Source organism: Nicotiana tabacum, chromosome 20 (genome assembly GCF_000715075.1).
Source record: "Nicotiana tabacum cultivar K326 chromosome 20, ASM71507v2, whole genome shotgun sequence".
In the NCBI taxonomy this organism is placed as follows: domain Eukaryota; kingdom Viridiplantae; phylum Streptophyta; class Magnoliopsida; order Solanales; family Solanaceae; genus Nicotiana; species Nicotiana tabacum.
Window position 1 is genome coordinate 93,684,045 of NC_134099.1, and position 20,726 is coordinate 93,704,770.

Consider the following 20,726-nt stretch of genomic DNA (forward strand, 5'->3'; position numbering starts at 1 on the left):
AGCTGCCCTGGCTTCCATTGGTGGCTCAATGTCCACCCCAACATAACAATATCCTTTGAAATTTATCATTGATTTGAAATTAGATCATATGAAATAGGCTACATTTATGACACCGTATTAAGAAATAAGAGAAACGATAAACGAGAGAGATAACCAATGATAACTCGTTGTATTATTTTTTCTCGACTTCCTTAAAACATGAAAAGGTTGAACTATGACCGACGCTCTCGATAAGGAGCACTTTTCCTCCATTTGTAGTATTTGCACGAATTTAAATTAAATAAGTTAGTGAATTCCGAATATCGTATAGTAAAACCATAAAAATATTGAATCATAAAAGAAAATAAATTACTCCATTTGTCTTATTTTATGTGGTATACTTTCTTTTTAGTATTTGTTTTATAGAAAAAAGTATAATATTTTCTATATTTAGAAACAATTTAATTTCGTAGCTTTTATTTTATCCTTATTGAGAGGATTTATAACCTAATAAATATCTTATGAGTTGTTTTAGGCTACAAGTTTCATAAAATTTTTGTTCTTTCTTAAACTCTATGCCTAATTAAATACCATCACATAAAACGAGTCAGAGAGAGTATTAACTTTTTCATTATCAAACTTAAAAGATAATAACATATAGTAATCGCTTATGAAAAATAAAATTAATAATTTTGCTAATAAAGCAAATTATCAACTACAAATAAGTTAAAATAACTGCAATAAGGGGTTGTTTGTTGGTTCAGGTTACGATTATAATTCCAGAACAAAATTTGAGACTACACTTATCCTACGCTTAGTTATGGGTATAACTAATACATGTTTGACAAAAAATTATTGATTTTTGTCTCAACCAATTAGATTTTGTATAAAGAAGAGTTAATCTTAATTAAAAATAATATCCAAAAGATAAAGCTACGTGTGTCGAGACCAAATAACTAGTATGTTTATCCAAATGTCAATGAGTATAAGCAACAATAACGACATTCAATGATCCAAAAAGGTGAAGTATGGCATTCAATAGCAATAAATAACAACAAATAGCATTTAGGTAAATAAACATGTGAGTCACCCGAAAAGGGATGAGATTAGTGGATGCTCTTTCTGACAATGACGAATGATTGATAAGCCTTTGAACACTTGAATCTTTCTTGAATCCAGTAGGAATGTTATGCAAAAATCTTGGTAAAAAGGTTATTTTTGTATATATGCGATAAGACCATATTCTTTATTACAACGTTAATGTGCATTTACAAATGAATATCTCATGTCCCCGATCATTGTGTTTCTTTTTATTTATAGGGAACATGTTCCTACAAACCCTAACATTACAAGTGCAGAGAATATTCTCTTTAGTGTCCTATCTTGAAACTAGCCATTATAACCCTGTCAAAGGTGTTTGAACTCGATCTTTGGCGACTCCTCGACCTTAATTCTTGCTGACTCTTCGACTACAACCTTCATTGTTCCTTGAACCACTTCGACACATGGCGGCCTATGAATGTCTTGCTAATGCTATCATGGCTTAAGCATTTTAGAGGTAAATTTTGACATATACAGTTAGTCCCTCAGCTTATTAAGATCAACTTCGCGGGCTAGTTCGATGAGCGGATTATGTTGTTGGTGGTCGAGCTAATCAAGAGGGCTATCGGGTCGTGGTTGTTGCGGCGAGCTGGAGGCATGGCCCTCTCTGCGACACACATTTCAAATGCTTCGAATTTCCTGGGTGATTTGCTGGAGTTATCCCGTCCAAGGGCTAAGATGATGTCATGACATCATGCGTCATTACGACGCATATTCCCGATGTGTAGCGCCATTTCGTGTGTGACTTTTGATCAGACTTGTCGCTTCGATTTCGGTGCCCATCATGATGAACCGTTTTCGGTTTCGATGCCATGACTTCTATAAATAGGGACCTTTGGACCTGGTTTTGAAGTTTAAATCCTCTAACTCTTCGAAGAACCATACTTCTCTCCTGTTTTCTTCTTCTCTATATCTCTTTTCTCTGTTTCATTGGCATATACTATTTTTCATTCTCTCCTGTTTGTTACTTTCCTCCACTACCTCAAATCATGTCAAACGTATCTTATGATGCCGGTGAAAGGAGTCGTGTTGCTCTCTTGGCAGTGGTGTTTCCCCTCATGCGGAGAGCATTTCTGCCATTGTTGAGGATGAAACCTTCCCGTCGGTGCAGGAAATAATCCTCCGTAATCCTGACTCTAGGTTCGACCTTACCAAAGTACCTGATGCTGCACCTAGAGTCTTAAATCACCGATGATGCCTAAGGAATTGGCAAAACTCAAGGCCAAATTCAGCTTTCCCAACCATGTCGAGCTGATCCCGGTCAAAAAGGACACAGTACATGTTCATCGCCCTGGATATTGCGCTCTTTATGCCTACCCCTTCGTCATCGTTTTTTTTTCCCCTCCTTCCATTGGTGGAAGATTTTTTTGTCACTATGGAGTCTGCCTTGCCTAGCTTGCACTGTACGTCTACAAGGTTATCAAGATGCTGACTTAGTTCGTCGAGTTGACGTTGCAACACTTAGTACATCTATTTGCCCCTGGATTTTATAGGAGAACGATGTTGAACCTTCACCACCGAGGAGGCAAATGTTTAGTGGTGAAGATGGACGATAAAGCCAATTGTCAATTCTGGCTTAACTTCTTCTTCGTAAGAACCGAGGACGTCGTGGCCAATGCCAATGGCTTTCCTGAAACTTGGAACTACACTCATGAGTGCCTTGTTTCTTGATGTGTTTGTTTGGTTCTGAATTCTCATTTCTCACTATCCCCTTTTGCAGCCAATAACCAGCCTTCTCCTTTGGTCTGTCACATATCTGACTAGGTCGAGAGACTCCTCCCCCATATCGCAGAAATCCGAGAATTGGCCAAGTTTTTTAAGAGATTCAAACCTGCTCTTCCTTCTACAGGGAATTTCTTTTCTTTGGTCGTGGTTGTCCCACTCCCCATTGTGTGGATTTGTTTTTGCTAACTTGAAGTTGTGCCTTTTTCTAAGGTAAGGGATCTTTTCGGAGGAGGCGAGCTTGGTGCCCTCTTTTTGAAGGACGATTGCTGCATCTTCAGTTTCTATCCCTGTTGCGGTCACTACATCTTCCGTACCGGTCTCAACTTCAGCTGTCGCAGTCTAAGAACCTGTCTCAGTTCCATCTGCCGCTTCTTCTGCTCAACTCCTTTCACTGGTTGATGAGGACGATGTCACTTCTGATGACGATGGTCTAATTCCGTGTTATAGGAGAGCCATGGATGCGGGGGGAGAGAGGCCGGTAGTCGTCGAATTGGAGGATCATGACTTTGTTCTTCGAGAGACGGTCATATTGCACATTGGAGTGAGCCCCGAAGCAGGTCCTGAGGCTCCGACCTTGGAGGAGGCAAGCATGCACCTTGCGGAGGACAAAGTCGAGGGCGAGGTGCATGAAGATGGTATTTCACTTATGAGTCAAGAAGAGACCACATCTTCTGGGGTTGCGGTGGATGTCCCTTCTACGACCGGTAGTAGAGGGAAGGTCTTCACTGAAGAGGATGTTGGATCTGACTCTGACATGGATGTGGAAGAGTTGAGGATGATCGATGAGGTACTCACTCAACTTGAAGTGGGGTTGGAAGGGGGTTCTAAGACTATTGCAATCCCAATGGATCATAATTTTCTTATAAATACCGAGGAAATAGATCCTTCCCTCGATCTTCTTTGTTCTGAAATTCAGGGTACGACCCTCGAGACGGTAGACGGTAGACGATGTCACCTTATCGAATAACATTGTTGGCCTTGCTCTCCGAGTAAGTACAATTGTTGTCCATTCTTTTCCTTATGTTTTCCTTCCTTTTGTAAGTTCTAATTTCTTTTCTTCGTTTTGCTGACGGTTATTCTGGAGATCGAGAGTGCTCGTCGGGAGAAGAAACGTAATACGTGAAGTTGAAGGACAAGTACTTTAAATGACTTGAAAAGTATTGGGAGCTTCGATGTCGGCTCTGTGAAGGTGGCGATGTGCGTCAGCTGAGGGAGGACTTGAAAGACAAAGACGGGGAGAAGATGGGGGTTGTGGAAAAATGCAACATCTTGGAAGGGACATTAAGTATCAAAGAGGAAGAGCGTGAGCTCAACAAGGGCGTAGAAGCCTAATGCAATGATCTCCAAGCCCAAGTGGTCATGTTGCGAGTCCAACTTGAAGAGTGTCAATTCACGGTGGAGGCTCTTAGTGGAGAGGTTGCCGAAAAACACGAGGAGCTAGAGAAGGCGGAGTCTGCTCGGTAGAAAGCTTAGAGGAAGGCGGAGTCCCTTGAAATGGAGAACCAAACTCTTCGTTCTGAACGAGAAAATGACTTGTGAACGGCGAGGCCGAAAGAAGAGCGGCTTGATGAAAGGATTGGGGAGTTGGTGAAAGAGACCTCTGACCTCTATGATCATGTTGCTACTCTAGAGGCCGATAAGGCCAAACTGCTTGAACGTCATTCTTCAACTGCGGCTTCTGGCTTCCCCAACATTCTTTTCGAGTTGTACGAAGAGTGGATTCATGTCGAGGCCCGATTGGATGTGCTTCGTGAGTTGCATGTGGCAGTCTCCGTTCCTGCTGTAGACTTTGAGGATGCTCGTGTCAAGGCTCGCGAGGCTCAGATTGCTTGTGGTTATGATCCGACTATGCCTCATCTCGGTGAAAAAGATGAGGACGATTGAGGATGCTATAGATATCCTTGAGGACGAGGCCTGGTATGATTCCATATACCCTTCGAGTGAGGATGGAGTGGACGTTGAGGGCCAGGCCGACGAAGGTGTTGTGGGTCTGAGATGGCTAGCATTAGTTTTTTTTTCTATCATTTTTGTGTATTTTTGTTGGCGTCTTCAAGAGCCTTTGTAAGAAACCTTTGTTTATAAATATCAAAGTTGGTTTTTGCTTTCATTTTCACCTTTCTTATTTGCCGTAGTTTATGTTTCTGTACTCTACGTGTTTTGCTCATTCATGCTTTTGTCATTGCCCTTGTATATATCAAAGTTTATTGGAACATGGCCGAGGGCCAATAGGCATTATTTGAACTTGGGCAAATATTTGCCTCTTTAAATCGCAACCGAGGGCAGTAGGTATTGTTCGCACTAGGTCGAACTTATCCTTTTATTAATCTTGACCGAGGGCCGGTAGGTGTTATTCGAACTTGGTCGAGCATAACCTTATATTAGTTGTGGCCGAGGTCCGATAGGTATCATTCGAGCGGGGTCGTCCGATAGGTATCATTCGAGCGGGGTCGAACACTACTTTTTATTAATCGTGGCCAAGGGATGATATATGTTGTTCGAATAGGGTCGAACATAACCTTCTGTCGTAGCTGAGGACCGATAGGTATTATTTGAGCGGGTCGAACATAACCTTTTCTTAGTCGTGGACGAGGGCCGATATGTGTTATTTGAGCGGGGTCAAATATAACCTTTTCTTAGTCATGACCGAGGGCCGATAGGTGTTGTTTGAATGTGGTCGGACATAACCTTTTGTTAGTCGTGGCCGAGGGCCGATAAGCATTTAAAATGAATGTAAGTTTCTTATTACTTTGATTTTGTTGCTCTATTATATGATTGGAGAGAATTACAAATTTCTGGGCATTGATTGGCTTTCCAATCCCCAGTCCCAATCATTCAAGTCCCTTCAATGCTTGACTTGGAGAGTATTGAGGAGTCGGACAATGAAAGAGAAAAAAAATCTCTCCCCCGCATATGATAAGTGTAGATTTTGACTACTTATTAGCACCGTTATTTATGTTCCCAAAATTAATGAAAGTGTGCAAATTACAGGAATGTTAAAAGTTTGGGCTCCTATTATGAAATTCGACCAATAAAGGAGTGTTCTGACTTGCAAGGCAAGAAAGGGCCAGAACTTAAGAAGTGCGGACCGCAAAACAAGTGAAGAAGCCCACTTGTTTTGCATGCACAGTTAATATTAGAGTTAGGGGTTTCTAGAAGAGTCTAGACCGGTACCCTTAAGCGGATAACTTTAGAGTGAAAGGCACGGAACCGTCGACTGCACCATTGATCGACTAGTTTTATCGCAAATAAGCCTTTCCAAATTTTAAGTATGATTTAAGAAGAGCGCGGACACTCATCAAGTGCCACTATGGTATTAATTACGTGCTGAGTGGAATATGATGTGGAGCATGCTTTATGTAAAGATAAAGCAACACGTTGTCAAATATTTTGCACGATAAAAATAGTAAATGCAGTATTAAATGAAACGTAAAGACATAAAAGGAAAGGAAAATAAGGAAGAAGTTAGTTCGTGTAATGTGGAAATTGTAATAAAGTAGACAAGGGAATGAGGGTGGGAAGAGACATAATGTAGCAATTCTTAAAAAATGTCTAAAGGAAAACGCATGTTATGGCCAAATTGTAGAGATTTGCATATTAATGCGAATTCAAATAAAGGCAAAATGGGGAAAGGGTGTACAGGTAGCAATAAAAGGGAAACGAGAGCGGAATATTCATGTAACAACAAAAAATAATAAAAGACACGTTTATCAGAGAAGACTAATTCATATAGACCAAGTTTGATATGGTAAAAGCCTAAAAATATTCACAGCAGAGTCGTCATGCTGTCGCGCCCCTTTTTCTCGTGAAATCGAGTTTCGACATGTGACAACTCTTTTAAGGAAGGTGTTAAAAGAGAGAGTCGCCACCTAACGCGTTTGAGGTGCGTTAGGGCACCTATTTGTAAATAACTCAGGTTTAACTAGTTTACGTCACCAAAGATCGGGTAAGGGCTCAAATTACCTTGAAGAGAAGGTGTTAGGTACTCTTCGAGGTCCACAATGTGGGTCCCGGCCAAACTCGAATTAGTGTTTTGATTGGCTTATAAAAAGTAGCTTTTAAGCTAAAAGCCATAAGTTGGTAAGACCCAACTTTTGGCTTTTGGCTTATTTTTGTACTTTTTATGCCTAAAAGTAAGTGCTTTTAAGCACTTTTTATCATTGTCAAACACCACACAAACTAAAAAAGTGCTTAAAAGTCAATAAGCACTTAAAATAATCCAATCCAAACATCCTCTTAGTCAGACAAACAAAGACAAAGAAAGCGAGAAGTTTGGGAAGTTCAGTATTAAACACAAATAATTGATTTAAAGACAAGATGGGGGAGGGGGGCTAAATTTTTTAGCCTAAAGGATCACCCCATGCAACATAAATAATACTTCGTAACTCCCTCAAGATGGGGTGTTACTCGTATTATTCAGCGGGCACAAGCTATCATCTCCTGCTATCCGATTACTATCTTTAAGTTGTTACCTAAAGCGCATTGATTGATTCTAAATCGTGTCTTATGCGTGCACTACCCGTCCCATGTCTATGGCCCAGGAGGCGTTTGGACCTCTATTTTGGATAGTTCTAGACTTAACTTAGGCTGCTCAAAATGATAAAATTAGGCGACATACAAAACAAGTTGGACTTCACGTAAAAGCAATTTAGGGCTCAAGTTAGCCTCCACACTTAGACAACATATGCAGGCGAACAGATTCTCACATTAAGCGTTAGACAGTTTCAGAATTGGGCCAAATTAAACCCATTAAGCCCTATTAACATGGTTTCTATGTGACCTCGTGCAGGTAGTTTCAGATGCAAGGTGCAATCTTATAAACGTGATTTCTAAACAACTATACAGTTTTGGGAATCTGATATTGCATACTTATTATTGAAATTACATATTATAAGTGATTAAATCAATATACATGATTTCTAGGTGATTTACACAGTAGTTGGTAGTGATAACCATTGGAAATACTCAGAATTACCCAGTTTGATCCTATAGGCATGCTTTCTAATAGTGGCAGAGCTAAGCAACGAAGCAGTGTTTGGAAAATTTGATGTTAACACTTTAAGGCGAGTGGTATTACCTTATAGGCAGGATTTCTAATGATTAGCGATTGAAACTGATTTCTTATACTTAGCTCCTATAGGTATGTCTTCTAAGTGAGAAATTATAATAACAACATTGAATTCGCCAATCAAAGCCCTATAGGCATGATTTCTAGATGAATATTGGTGTATAATGAATATGCTGCAGTTATGCAAATTAAGAGGTTGTAATTTTATTTCTTATAGGCATGATATCTAACAAAACATGTAGAAGCAGAATATGTTAAACAAATTAAACGCTCAGGTCCTATAAGCAGGTTATCTAACAACACATAGGAGCATAACATGTTTGAACAAATTAAACACCTATAGGCATGATTTCTACTCGTTTCATGCAAACATTAGAATAGACCCTTTTTCCCAATTTTACTAACACCCCAATTGTTATTACAACATTATTACAAGCCCAAAGAATGAAATAAATTACAAAGTTACAGAATAACTATAGTAGGCCTAAGACAGGCCCAAAGTATACCCAGCTCGACCAGGCCTTCAGTTTCATTTCCAATAAACTTCACCACAGCTTAGAAGTCATAGCCAATCAAAGCCAAAAACAATCTTCATTTACACATAAAATAGCCAAAACCCAGTAGCCAAAACTGATCAACAGTCAGTAGGTGAAAAGGGGCAGAATGTAGTAGTTAAGGCAAAGTGCCAAGGAACCTTAGACCCTAGTGTGTCAGAGTTCATAAGGGTCTCAATTGGACCCCGGGCAGTGCTCACACTAGGGAGGTCAATGATAGAACCTAGGTAGCCTTGGCTTTCAACCGGCTAAGAATGAGAACTTAAAAGAACCCAGGTAACCAGTGAAAGAGAGTAAACTAAGGTTGAGAGACAACACTGAGGGATACAAACATAGTCAAGTTTAGCACATAGAGTAGATAATCGAACATGCTTTAGGTTTTAAGAACAGACTTAGCAAAGATTCAGAAGAACAAGTTCAACACCTAGTGCATATGTAGTCACACATTAATAGAACAGGTTTGCAGGATTGGTGTACACAGACTCATAGTAAGGAAAAGGTTCAAATTATGCTAAATATAGGTCCTGATGTCACGAGAGAGAATTATATTAATTGGCAACAGAATTTAGACAGGATGAGAACAGATTATTGCAACTTCTGGGAAGTCAAGGAAGTCAAGACATGCTAGAATCATACTAATAAGGAACATGATCAAACATGCTATATAGGCAAGATATCATCACAACAAATTCAGAATAGGATAGGAAACAGGCTTGTGCCATATAGTGAATGTATACATTCATGATTTTGAACACAATCAACTAGTCTATTAAAAGGGATACGAATTATGTAAGTAAAGCATGTTCAAGTAACAGGATTGATAGCAAAATTAAACAACAAAGAGATGCTAAAGTGCAAAGGTCCTAAACATCAGTAAGTTGCAACATATAGCCTGGATAAGCTTGAAAGGGATCCAATTAACTCAAATCAGGTTTAGACATGCTTTAAAATGTCAACATTACGAAGCTAAAAGCTAAAGAGACCTAAAAAAATTTGAAATAAAGCAAACAGAATTGCACACAAAACAACCTAGAAGAACACATTAAACAAACTTCAAGAGTGAAAACATATGCAAATCATAGATACATAGGAACAAAATTACGAAGTCCAGTAACTCACCAGTTAAGCGAAGAACAAGAAAGAATAAAAGTCCACAGTATTCTGAATATCAACGAGAGCAGGAACCCAGAATTTCAGTGGCCTTGGCTTTCAGTCGGCCAAAAACCAGAGTATAGAGCAAGAGAATCAGAGAACAAAGAGCAATAACTTCAGTTTTTTAGTAAATACTTTTAACGATTCAGGTTTGTCCAGAAAAGGGAAAGGGAATGGGTTTGTATAGTGGTAAAATCAGTACATAAGTCAGGAAATACAACCAATCAAACTATAAAAAGAAAAAAGAACAGATAAATCAAATAAAATCGGGTTAGGAGAAGAAGTCGGTAAACCCTAGCTTTTAGGAAAAACAAATATCAACGGAATACACATAAAAACAGTAGCATAGGATGAATATAGACACAAATAATACTCGAAATCATAGAACCGAACCAATTTTGGTTTGATTTGAAGAGATTTGTAAACCCTAATTTTAGGGTAAGTAAGAATCAACAAAAAAAATACACAAATATTCGTACTCACAATAGAATAAAGGATGAACATAGACATAATAGCGGAAAGAATAGTGATTTGAACCTATTTTGGTTCGATTTTAATGAGATTTGCTTGTCATGTTTAGGCAAGCACTGTAGGAGAATAACCAGTACCAGGAGGAGGCCGTATATGGTAAGTAGTAACAATCAAATCCCATGTCTGGTGGTGACGGGATAATTAAAAGGAGGGATTGAATAAGGGTCGTTGATCTCAAAGATCAATGACTAGGATTTTAAGAAGGTTGGGTCGGGTTAGCTTAGGCGGGTTGCGACCGGGTTTAGGATTAGTGGGTCATCTGGTATGGGCTGGGGTTATTGGGCTGAGATATTGGGCTTTTGGGCCATTTATTTGGTCCAAAATGGGTTTTAAAATGGGGCTAGTTTTTAAAATACCCAATATTTATAAAAGTGATTATAAGTAACAAAAATATTATTTGTGCACTGAAAAGATAAAAAATAATAACTTAACATTATAAAAAATATAAAAAAGTTACTTTGGAATAAATAATATAATTATACATGAATATGGGCTATTATTGCCAAAATGTGCAATTAGCCTAAAAATACAAATGTAATTATAAAAATGTAATAAAATATTTAAAAACATACATGTTGGTGTAAATGATAAGTTTGGATGATTAAATTACCATAAAATAATTTGAAGGATAATTATTGGATATTTATACAATAAAATACAGAAAGAAATTGATTTAAAGCCTTCAAAAATTATGAAAAATATTTGTATAGGTTTGTAAACTAAATGACGATGCAAATATACTATTTGAAGGTATATATATATATATTTAGAAATATGAGGGAAAAATTGGTTATCAACATGCGTCGTCGATATATAGGACCCAGAAGACTTGTGTTTGGAGAGAAACTCGGACGGCTTCCTTCTCGACTTCGAGCACTATTTTCGCACTAAAGTCTACGAGAGATTCAGAGATCACTTGCGACTTTATAGCCGCTCGCGGCTCATATGTGATATCATACTCGCTTAGCTCGATGACCCATTTGGCCAACCTCCCTAATAGCTCGAGTTTATGCAAAATGCCTCTCAGCGGAAGGTGGTAACGATCGAGATAGGGTGGCACTAAAAGTAGGGTTTAAGCTTTCATGAAGCTACGGCTAGTGCCAACGCTAGTTTCTTGAGGTACGAGTACCTTATCTCGGCATCGATAAGTGTTTTGCTGATGTAATAGATGAGAGATTGTGTACCTTTATTTTCTCGTATCAAGACTGCGCTTACTGCTACTTCGGAGATGGCCAGGTAGACGAGAAGATGTTCCACGGGTTCGAGCTTTGAAAGAAGGGGTGGTGATGACGAATAGGCCTTTAGTTCTAGCAAGGCTTGTACGCACTTGGCTATCCACTCAAGGACGTTGTCCTTTTTTAGCACACCAAAGAATTTGTGACATCAATTGGACGACCGCGAGATGAACCTCGATAAGGTGGCGATTCGACTAGTCAACCTTTGGACTTGCTTCTTGGTAGTCAGGAGTTCCGGTATTCCTTTTGATTTGGTCTGGGTTGACCTCGATCCCCCGTTATGACACTAAGAAGCCCAGGAACTTCCTAGAGGCTATGCCAAACGTGCATTTCTCCGAGTTTAGTTTCATCCCGTACTGCCTCAGTATGTCGAAAGCTTACTTCAAATGGTCGATATGGTCCTCTTCCTTTACATACTTGACCAACATGTCGTCGATATATACTTTCAAGGTCTTGCCGAGCTGATTTTTGAACATCCTTGTGACCAACCTTTGATATGTAGCCCCCTCATACTTCAGCCCAAAGGGCATGACCTTATAACAATATGTTCCTTGGTGGGTGATAAAACGCGATTTTCTCTTGATCTTCCTCTTTCATAAGTATCTGATTATATCCTGAGTATGCATCCAAGAAACTTAATAACTCGTGCCCGATCGTTTCATCGATGAGTTGGTCGATGTGTGGTAACAGGAACGAATCCTTCGGACATGCTTTGTTCAAGTCCATGAAATCCACGCACATCCGCCATTTCCTATTTTTCTTTTTAACCATTACTACATTGGCGATCAATTTAGGGTACTTCGACTCCTTGATGGAGCCATTTTCTAATAGTTTCTCTATCTCCTCACGGACGGCATCGTTGATGGCGGGGTTGAATTTACCCTTGACTTGCCTTACTGGGGGTAGAACGGGTTGACGTTTAATTTGTGTGTGGCGACCTCCCTGGGGATGCCCGACATATCTACATGGCTGAAGGCAAACAAATCTACATTAGTTATTAAGAATTGACTGAATTTACTTGGTTCTCAGAGTTTGCAGCTGATGTAGGCTTTTTTGCTACAATCATTGAGGTCCAATTGAACAGGGTCGAGGTCTTCTATGGTCAAGTCTACAGCCTCAACAATTTCGAGATCCATGACGACGTCCCTGGTCTCTTCTTGTGTCGACCTTGACCTTGTTGATTACTATATCTATTTTTCCTTGTCTTTTTTCTATTGGATATTCGTGCTGTCTAAGGCGATGCAGTAGCACTCCCAGGATGTGCGCTGTTCTCCGCATATGCTAGATATCCCCCAAGGTATAGGGAATTCGATTACTTAGTACAGGCTGAAGGGTATGGCTCTCATGGGACGTATCCATGGTCGTCCTACTATGGCATTGTACGCAGCGTCCTGGTCCATGATGTGGAATGTCGTCTCCAGCGTCACACCGTCGACCAAGACATGGAGTGTAATTTCTCCCAATATCCGCATTATTAAAACTGGTTAGCGTGATGCAGCATGACAGTATCTTGTCTTCGAGTCTCATTTGGGTGAGGAATCAGGGATAGATAATGCACACTCTGCTTCATTCGTCCACCATGATACGTGTGACAACGGTATCTAAAATGCATATGACAAGGGCATCATTATGAGGGAAAGTCAAACCACCGGCATCTGACTCGTTAAAGATGATACTGTCTTCGAGTCTGTCATACCATTCGCGGGTGATAGATCGCTTGAGATTGTGAGTGATGGTGAACTTAATACCGTTGATAGAGGCGTCATCGCTGCCATCGATGATCACGTTGGTAGTATGAGCTGGTGATGGTGGCTTCGGTGGACCTTGGTGTTCACGTCCTCTAGCAAAGTTATTTCTCCCCTTGTAGCTTAGTAGATCTTTGAGGTGTCCCTGCTGCAACATGTTTATAACTTCTTGTCTGAGGGCAATGCAATCTTCTATTTATTCCCCACATTCCTGGTGGAACTCACAGATGGCGTCGGATGTTTTGGTGCTCGGATCGGACCTCACCTTTGGAGGCCACTTTACCTTCGGTTCCGAGTTTCTCCAAAGCATAGACTATTTCTTTAGGTGATACGCAAAAATTGTGAGTCGATAATAAGGGGCATACCTCTCTCGTTCCTGTGAGTCCCTGTCCTCGGCTTGGATGGGCCTTCTTCGTAGGGGAGGGAAGAGGGGCATAGGCCTTGATATATGGATGGTGTCATTCCCTGTTGGGTCGTGAGACTAGGTGATCCCTCCTGATTTTGTCTCTTCGTTCTTTTCTGGAATCAGCTTTTACCTAAATGAGTTGATGGGTTAGTCCATTGAGGTCGTCCTCATTTGCTCGGACTTCAGCACAGTAAGCATTATAGATCTCATCCCAAGTGGTTGGAGGATACTGCATCAATCGACTCAGCAGTTTTCTTGTTGTTCTTGAACCATCTCTACTCAACCTGTTTTGAAAGGCCGCAACCACCATCCCCTCGGACACATTCGGCAGAGTAATCCTTACCCTGTTGAATCGGGCGAGGAAATCCCCCAATCCTTCTCCCAGGGACTGCTTGATGGAGAATATATCGTTTACCGTTGTTTCGACCTTCTTAGTTTCGGCGTGTGCCGTTACGAACTTATTGTCCATTTCTTCGAAAGTTGCTATGGAACAGGCTGGTAGCTGTGAGTACCATGTTAACGTCCCTCCTGTGAGGGTTTTGCCAAACTTCTTCAGCAAAATAGAGGACACTTGTTCCTTGGTGAGGTCATTACCTTTCATGGTGGTGACATAATGAGTCATATGATCTTCGAGATCTGTTATTCCGCCGTATATCCTTAGGTAAGGTGGCATTTTGAAGGTCTTTGGTATAGAATGCGGGCTGCTTTTCACTGTATGGTTGTTCTACAAACCTGTTGGCGTCCCTCTTTGGCAATAGCTTAGGAGCGGCCAGTATTTTGTCGACTCGTTCTTGGTGTTTTTTCATTTGGTCGCTGAGTGCTTTATTTTCATTCTCCATTTCCTCCATCCTCTTTAGAACAACGGTGAGGGCACTATCACCTGCACTGTTAGTAATATTGTTAGTTATACTTGGTGTCAGAGGGTCTAGCTGGTTGCTCTATTCATCTGCTCTTTGTACTGCACTTGCGGTTTCTGTAGTTGTACATGGAGTGGGCTTGTTTAGCACACTCACTAGCATATCGGTCAGCCATGCTTCGAGGAGTTTTTTCACGGCCGGTGGCACCCCTTCTTCTGTGGATGTGGAGGCCCATTTTCCATTGGTTTTTGTTATACTGCAACGGGGAGGAAGTGATATCTCGCGCCTAGCGGAGGCAGTGGGCGTCATGTCCTCGCCTAGTATTTCACAGCTCTCGTTGATAGCATTCATGAGGTTGCTAGGGAAATCACATGTTACTTTAGCCCTTTCTCCGTGGTTACCTGGCATGTAAGTATTTGTACGTGCAAAGAAAGGAGTAAATCTTGGGGTTTGTGAGGTTAGTGACTCACGTTAGCTATAGATCTAAAGAAAACTAAAAATTTTCTAAGAAGACCCCACAGACGGTGCCAAACTGTTTGACAAAAACTATTGATTTTTGGATTTGTATAAAGAAGAGTTAATCTTAATTAAAAATAATATCCAAAAGATAAAGTTACGTGTGTCGAGACCAAATAACTAGTATGTTTATCTTAGTGGTAATGAGTATAAGCAATAACAACGATATTCAACGATCCAAAAAGGTGAAATATGGGATTCAATCGCAACAAATAACAATAAATGGCATTTAGGTAAATAAACGTATGAGTCACCCGAAAAGGGATTGGATTAGTAGATACTCTTTCTGACAGTGATGAATGATTGATAAGCCTTTGAACACTTGAGTCGTTCTTGGATCTAGTGGGAATGTCATGCGTAAAAAGGTTATTTTTGTATATATGCAATAAGACCATATTCTTTCTTACAACGTCAATGTGTATTTACAAATGAATATCTCATGTCTCATATCATTGTGTTTCTTTTTATTTATAGGAACATGTTCCTACAAACCCTAATATTACAAGTGCAGAGAATATTTTCTTTAGTGTCATATCTTAAATTTAGTCATTATAACTCTGTCAAGGGTGTTCGACCTCGACCTCGATCTTTGATGACTCCCCGACCTTAATCCTTGCTGACTCTTCGATCGCATCCTTCATTGTTCCTTGAATTAATTCGACACACATGGCTGCCTGCGAATATTTCGCTAATGCTATCATGGCTTAAGCATTTTAGAGGTAAGTTTTGACCTATACAACACCCATACAAATTTTATACAAAACTCTTGATGTGGAATGACAATCCCAATATTTTAATCTTGGGATTATTAATCAATGCCTCTCTAAAACTGCCCGTAATATTATACTAGTAAAAACTTTTTACTCTAAATAAGTTAAATCGAAAAGAAAAATAAACATGGAAACTGTTGTTGACGGTGCGCACGTGGGACCTGTGGGCCCCTCTAATCGGCCAGCGGTTTAATTTCTGTCCGTATTCTTGCCCTGTCGTCTCACACCAACAACTCCTCACGTTGTCCCACTCCTCTCCAAAAATATCCTCCTCCTCTTCGATCTTATTTCTCCTCTATTTCTCTTTCTGTCTTCCCATTTCCATTTCCCTTATTCTCTCTCCCCCAATCAAATAACCATGAGAGAAATCTTGCACATTCAAGGTGGCCAATGTGGGAACCAAATCGGTTCCAAATTCTGGGAAGTAATATGCGATGAACACGGTGTTGATCCAACTGGTCGTTACAATGCTAGTAACGCAGATGCCTCTGATCTCCAACTCGAACGCATTAATGTGTATTTCAATGAGGCTGCTGCTGGTCGTTATGTACCTAGAGCTGTACTTATGGATCTTGAACCTGGTACTATGGACAGTATTAGATCTGGTCCTTATGGACAGATCTTTCGACCTGATAACTTTGTTTTTGGACAGTCTGGTGCTGGGAATAATTGGGCTAAGGGTCATTATACTGAAGGCGCTGAGTTGATTGATTCTGTTCTTGATGTTGTTCGTAAAGAGGCTGAGAATTGTGATTGCATGCAAGGTTTTATTTTTTTCCCCCTTACTTTCGCTATGTTTTTATTACTTTTCGTTTCGATTTGCTTTCGTGTGTAAATGTGCCTAGAATTTTAAAAAAAGAAAACTGCCGACAATGATAGCTGTAATGCTTATAAATATTCTCATGTTGTAATGTCTACAGTCCGTGATCTGTTTTTCTTTTGTCGTATGATGCTCGAGTGAACGCATGCAAACGTACCAAGTACTGTCTGCCCTATCAAAAAGTAAGTTAGAACTTGTGGGGGTCAAATATATTATTAAGAGTAAAATAGAAAAAGTTTAAAATTAAAGTAAAACAAAAGCATCCTAAAATGGATCAAGGGAGTATATATAAGGACTTGTCTTGCACATCCAATATTCATTATATATATATATGCTGATTGAATAGACAAATTATTCATTATTCTTGTTCTTTTATTTATTTATGTCTATTACTTACATTTGACAAACAGGAAATTAGAATGTATGATGTACCTCCCTCTCTTGTTTAAGCAATCTGGTTTATTGCTGGCAATATATTACCTTTAATTTTCCTACTTTTCGATATATTTCAAAGATCTTACTGCCTAGTGCTTTTTCTTGGAATACTTAGCTTATAGGTTGCAAACAGCAAACAACCAAATAGCATAGTAGTAGTATATGATCTTATAATATCAGAACTTATTTATATTACACATTAGATCAACGTTTTATCAGAGGAAAACATATATGGATCCATGGTTTTCTGACGAACACTTAAGATACGTAGGATGAGAATTATTCAACACTTTGAAGAATTGTGAAAAATGTTTCTCTAACTTATAAATCCTACTTTTCTTAACATGTTGTTTATGGTGAAATAAACATATTTATATACATAGGAGATTTATTCAAGAAATATATGCTTTTTTTTAGACTTGGAGCATAATGAATTGTAGAAGATTTTTATTTATCCAGCTGATTCTCAATTGGGACATTTTTGTTTATAAAATTTGTTGTTTGTTTAATGAGGCAGGATTCCAGGTTTGTCACTCACTTGGAGGGGGGACTGGTTCCGGCATGGGAACTCTTTTGATTTCAAAGATAAGGGAAGAATATCCAGACAGAATGATGCTCACCTTCTCTGTTTTCCCATCTCCAAAGGTTTCTGACACTGTTGTTGAACCATACAATGCTACACTCTCTGTACACCAATTGGTGGAGAATGCTGATGAATGCATGGTCCTTGACAATGAAGCCCTCTACGATATCTGTTTCAGGACTCTCAAGCTCACTAATCCAAGCTGTGAGTTTCTCTTTTTGATATTATCAAACAACACTTCAATGCACTAGCTAATTAGTTCTCCCTATGCACACAATCTATGCAAGAGGCTAAAGGGCAGCCCGGTGTACTAAGCTCTCGCTATGCGCGGGGTTCGGGGAAGGGCCGGACCACAAGGGTCTATCATACGCAGTCTTGCCTTGCATTTATGCAAGAGGTTTTTTCCACGGCTCGAACTTTTGACCTCCTGGTCACATGCCAACAACTTTACCGGTTACGCCAAGACTCCCCTTCAATCTATGCAAGAGGCTGTTTTCACAATTTGATCTACTCATAACCTCTCTTGCTCATTCATTGTCATATAAATTGAGACAGACGGACTAAAACAATATATTAGCACGCTATGTATGCATGCAAATGTTAAATTTGTGTCTATTTTGTATGCAGTTGGTGACCTGAACCATTTGATTTCTGCAACAATGAGTGGTGTTACATGTTGTCTGAGATTTCCTGGCCAGCTGAACTCAGACCTGAGGAAATTGGCAGTGAATTTAATCCCATTTCCACGTCTTCATTTCTTCATGGTGGGATTTGCACCACTGACATCTCGTGGATCGCAGCAATACAGTTCCCTCACAGTGCCAGAGCTCACACAACAAATGTGGGATGCCAAGAACATGATGTGTGCAGCTGACCCTCGTCACGGGCGTTACTTAACTGCCTCTGCTTTATTCAGAGGAAAAATGAGCACAAAAGAAGTAGATGAACAAATGATCAATGTCCAGAACAAGAACTCGTCCTACTTCGTCGAGTGGATTCCTAACAATATGAAGTCTAGTGTGTGTGACATTCCACCAACTGGGCTAAAAATGGCATCAACTTTTGTTGGAAATTCGACGTCTATTCAAGAAATGTTTAGGAGAGTGAGCGAACAGTTCACTGCCATGTTCAGGCGAAAGGCGTTTTTGCATTGGTATACTGGAGAGGGAATGGATGAAATGGAATTTACTGAAGCTGAGAGTAATATGAATGATTTGGTTGCTGAATATCAGCAGTATCAGGATGCTACTGCAGATGATGAGGAAGAATATGATGAGGAGGGGGTTGAAGAGCATTATGAATAAGGTTAATGTCTTTTGAAATTTCAGTATTACTGCTTTATTTATTTATTTTCTGTCTATGGATTTGTTATTGTTTATGTTTTCTTTAACATTTTATATATTTCAGTTGAACTTTCTGTTGTATTCGTTGTTTTCTGGCTGGAAATTGAAATGTTTAACAATGATCGTAATAAGATGCATTATAGTAGTATGTTGAGAAAAATATGCACTACATTGTGTTTTTATCAATGTGATATACTAAGGACTGGTTAAAAGAGAAAAGGTTGGTGCTTCATTGTAGTTTCTGGTATACTCTATTGGAATAGTTTCATATTTTACTTATATTCGATTCATATTTTATATTCTTTCTGGGAAACAGGAAAAAAATAGTAAACTTTTAAAAGCTTTGGAAAATGCCCTTTCTAAATTGTTAGGCACATAGTATCAAAAATATAAGTGTTGCTTTCTTTTGTCTTCATCGCCTCACCAAAAGTTAGTTAACATTTTTTCTGACAAGTTATCCTAGAAGGTGTATATGTATGTATACACATGGCGAAAAGGAAAAGTTTGCAAATTAAAACATTGTCAAAAGTCACAGTTATTCATCTATATACGAATAACCTCCTGTGGTCATAAAAGAAAGAATCTCTATGAAAGTGGGAGCCGGAGGTCTTAAATACCATGTCTTCAAATGCATGTAAAGAAACAAAGCTCAACTGAATCTTTTACATTGTCCAATATTTCAGACTTAGTGGGGCACTATTAAAGTTTTGAGTATTGTTATAAAATAAAAGTAATCAGTAAAATGTAAATAAGAAGAGATAGAAAGAAGGGAGAAGTGTTTTCTTCTTTCACTTTGGTGTATTTTTCCATTGCAATTACATGGCCTTTTATAGGCATAAAAAGTAAAGATGTTGGACATAAAGTAGGAAATTTAATCTTTAAGTTATTCACAACATGTGCATCCAATGTAATATCCAAAGTAGTATCCAATGTACAAACTATTCATAACACTCCCCCTTGGATGTCCATGTAAGATAATGTGCCTCATTAAAAACTTACAAAAAAATATTGGGATGTACATAGTTATTTATAATATGCATTGCTTGTTGCCTCATTAAAAACCTTACCAGGAAAACCTAGTGGGACAAAACCTTGGTTAAGGAAAAGAGTGCAGCGTGTAGTTACTCCCCTGATGAAAAATCACTTAATGTCTCGAAGACGACGCATTCCAATCTTATATATCAGCTTTTCAAATATTGAGGTTGGTAACGCCTTAGTGAACAGATCAGCCAAATTATCACTTGAACGAACTTGTTGTACATCTATTCACCATTCTTCTGAAGATCATGAGTGAAAAAGAATTTCAGTGAAATGTGTTTTGTTCTATCTCCTTTGATATATCCTCCTTTCAATTGAGCTATGCATGCAGCATTGTCTTCATACATATTGTTGGAATATTCTCTTTCGAAGAAAGATCACATGTTTTCTGAATGTGTTGAGTTATAGATCTTAACCAAACACATTCTCGACTTGCTTCGTGAATGGCTATTATCTCTGCATGATTTGAAGAAGTAGCAACCATAGTTTGTTTTGTCGAACGCCATGATATGGCTGTACCTCCACTTGTAAATAAATAGCCTGTCTGAGATCGACCTTTGTGTGGATCAGACAAATATCCTGCATCTGCATAACCAATCAATGATGGCTTGGATTCATTTGAATAAAATAAACCCATATCAATGGTCCCTTGGAGGTATCTGAATATATGTTTAATACCATTCCAGTGTCTTTGTGTTGGCGAAGTACTAAATCTTGCCAATAAGCTTACTGAGAAAGCTATATCTGGTCGGAAATTATTGGCAAGATACATTAATGCCCCAATTGCACTAAGATATGGTACTTCGGCACCAAGAAGCTCTTCATCATTTTCATGAGGTCGGAATGGATTTTTCTTTATATCAAGTGATCT

General features: G+C 39.2%; 1 protein-coding gene across 1 annotated transcript; it reads left to right on the forward strand.

Annotated features, from left to right (window-relative positions):
* Positions 1-15,863: 15,863 nt before the first annotated feature.
* On the forward strand, positions 15,864-19,036 carry LOC107832837 (tubulin beta-1 chain). Its single transcript, XM_016660731.2, has 3 exons — positions 15,864-16,400; positions 17,409-17,678; positions 18,102-19,036. Exons 1-3 carry the CDS (start codon positions 15,995-15,997, stop codon positions 18,776-18,778), a joined length of 1,353 nt encoding a protein of 450 aa, XP_016516217.1. The 5' UTR covers positions 15,864-15,994; the 3' UTR covers positions 18,779-19,036.
* The last annotated feature ends 1,690 nt before the right edge of the window (positions 19,037-20,726 follow it).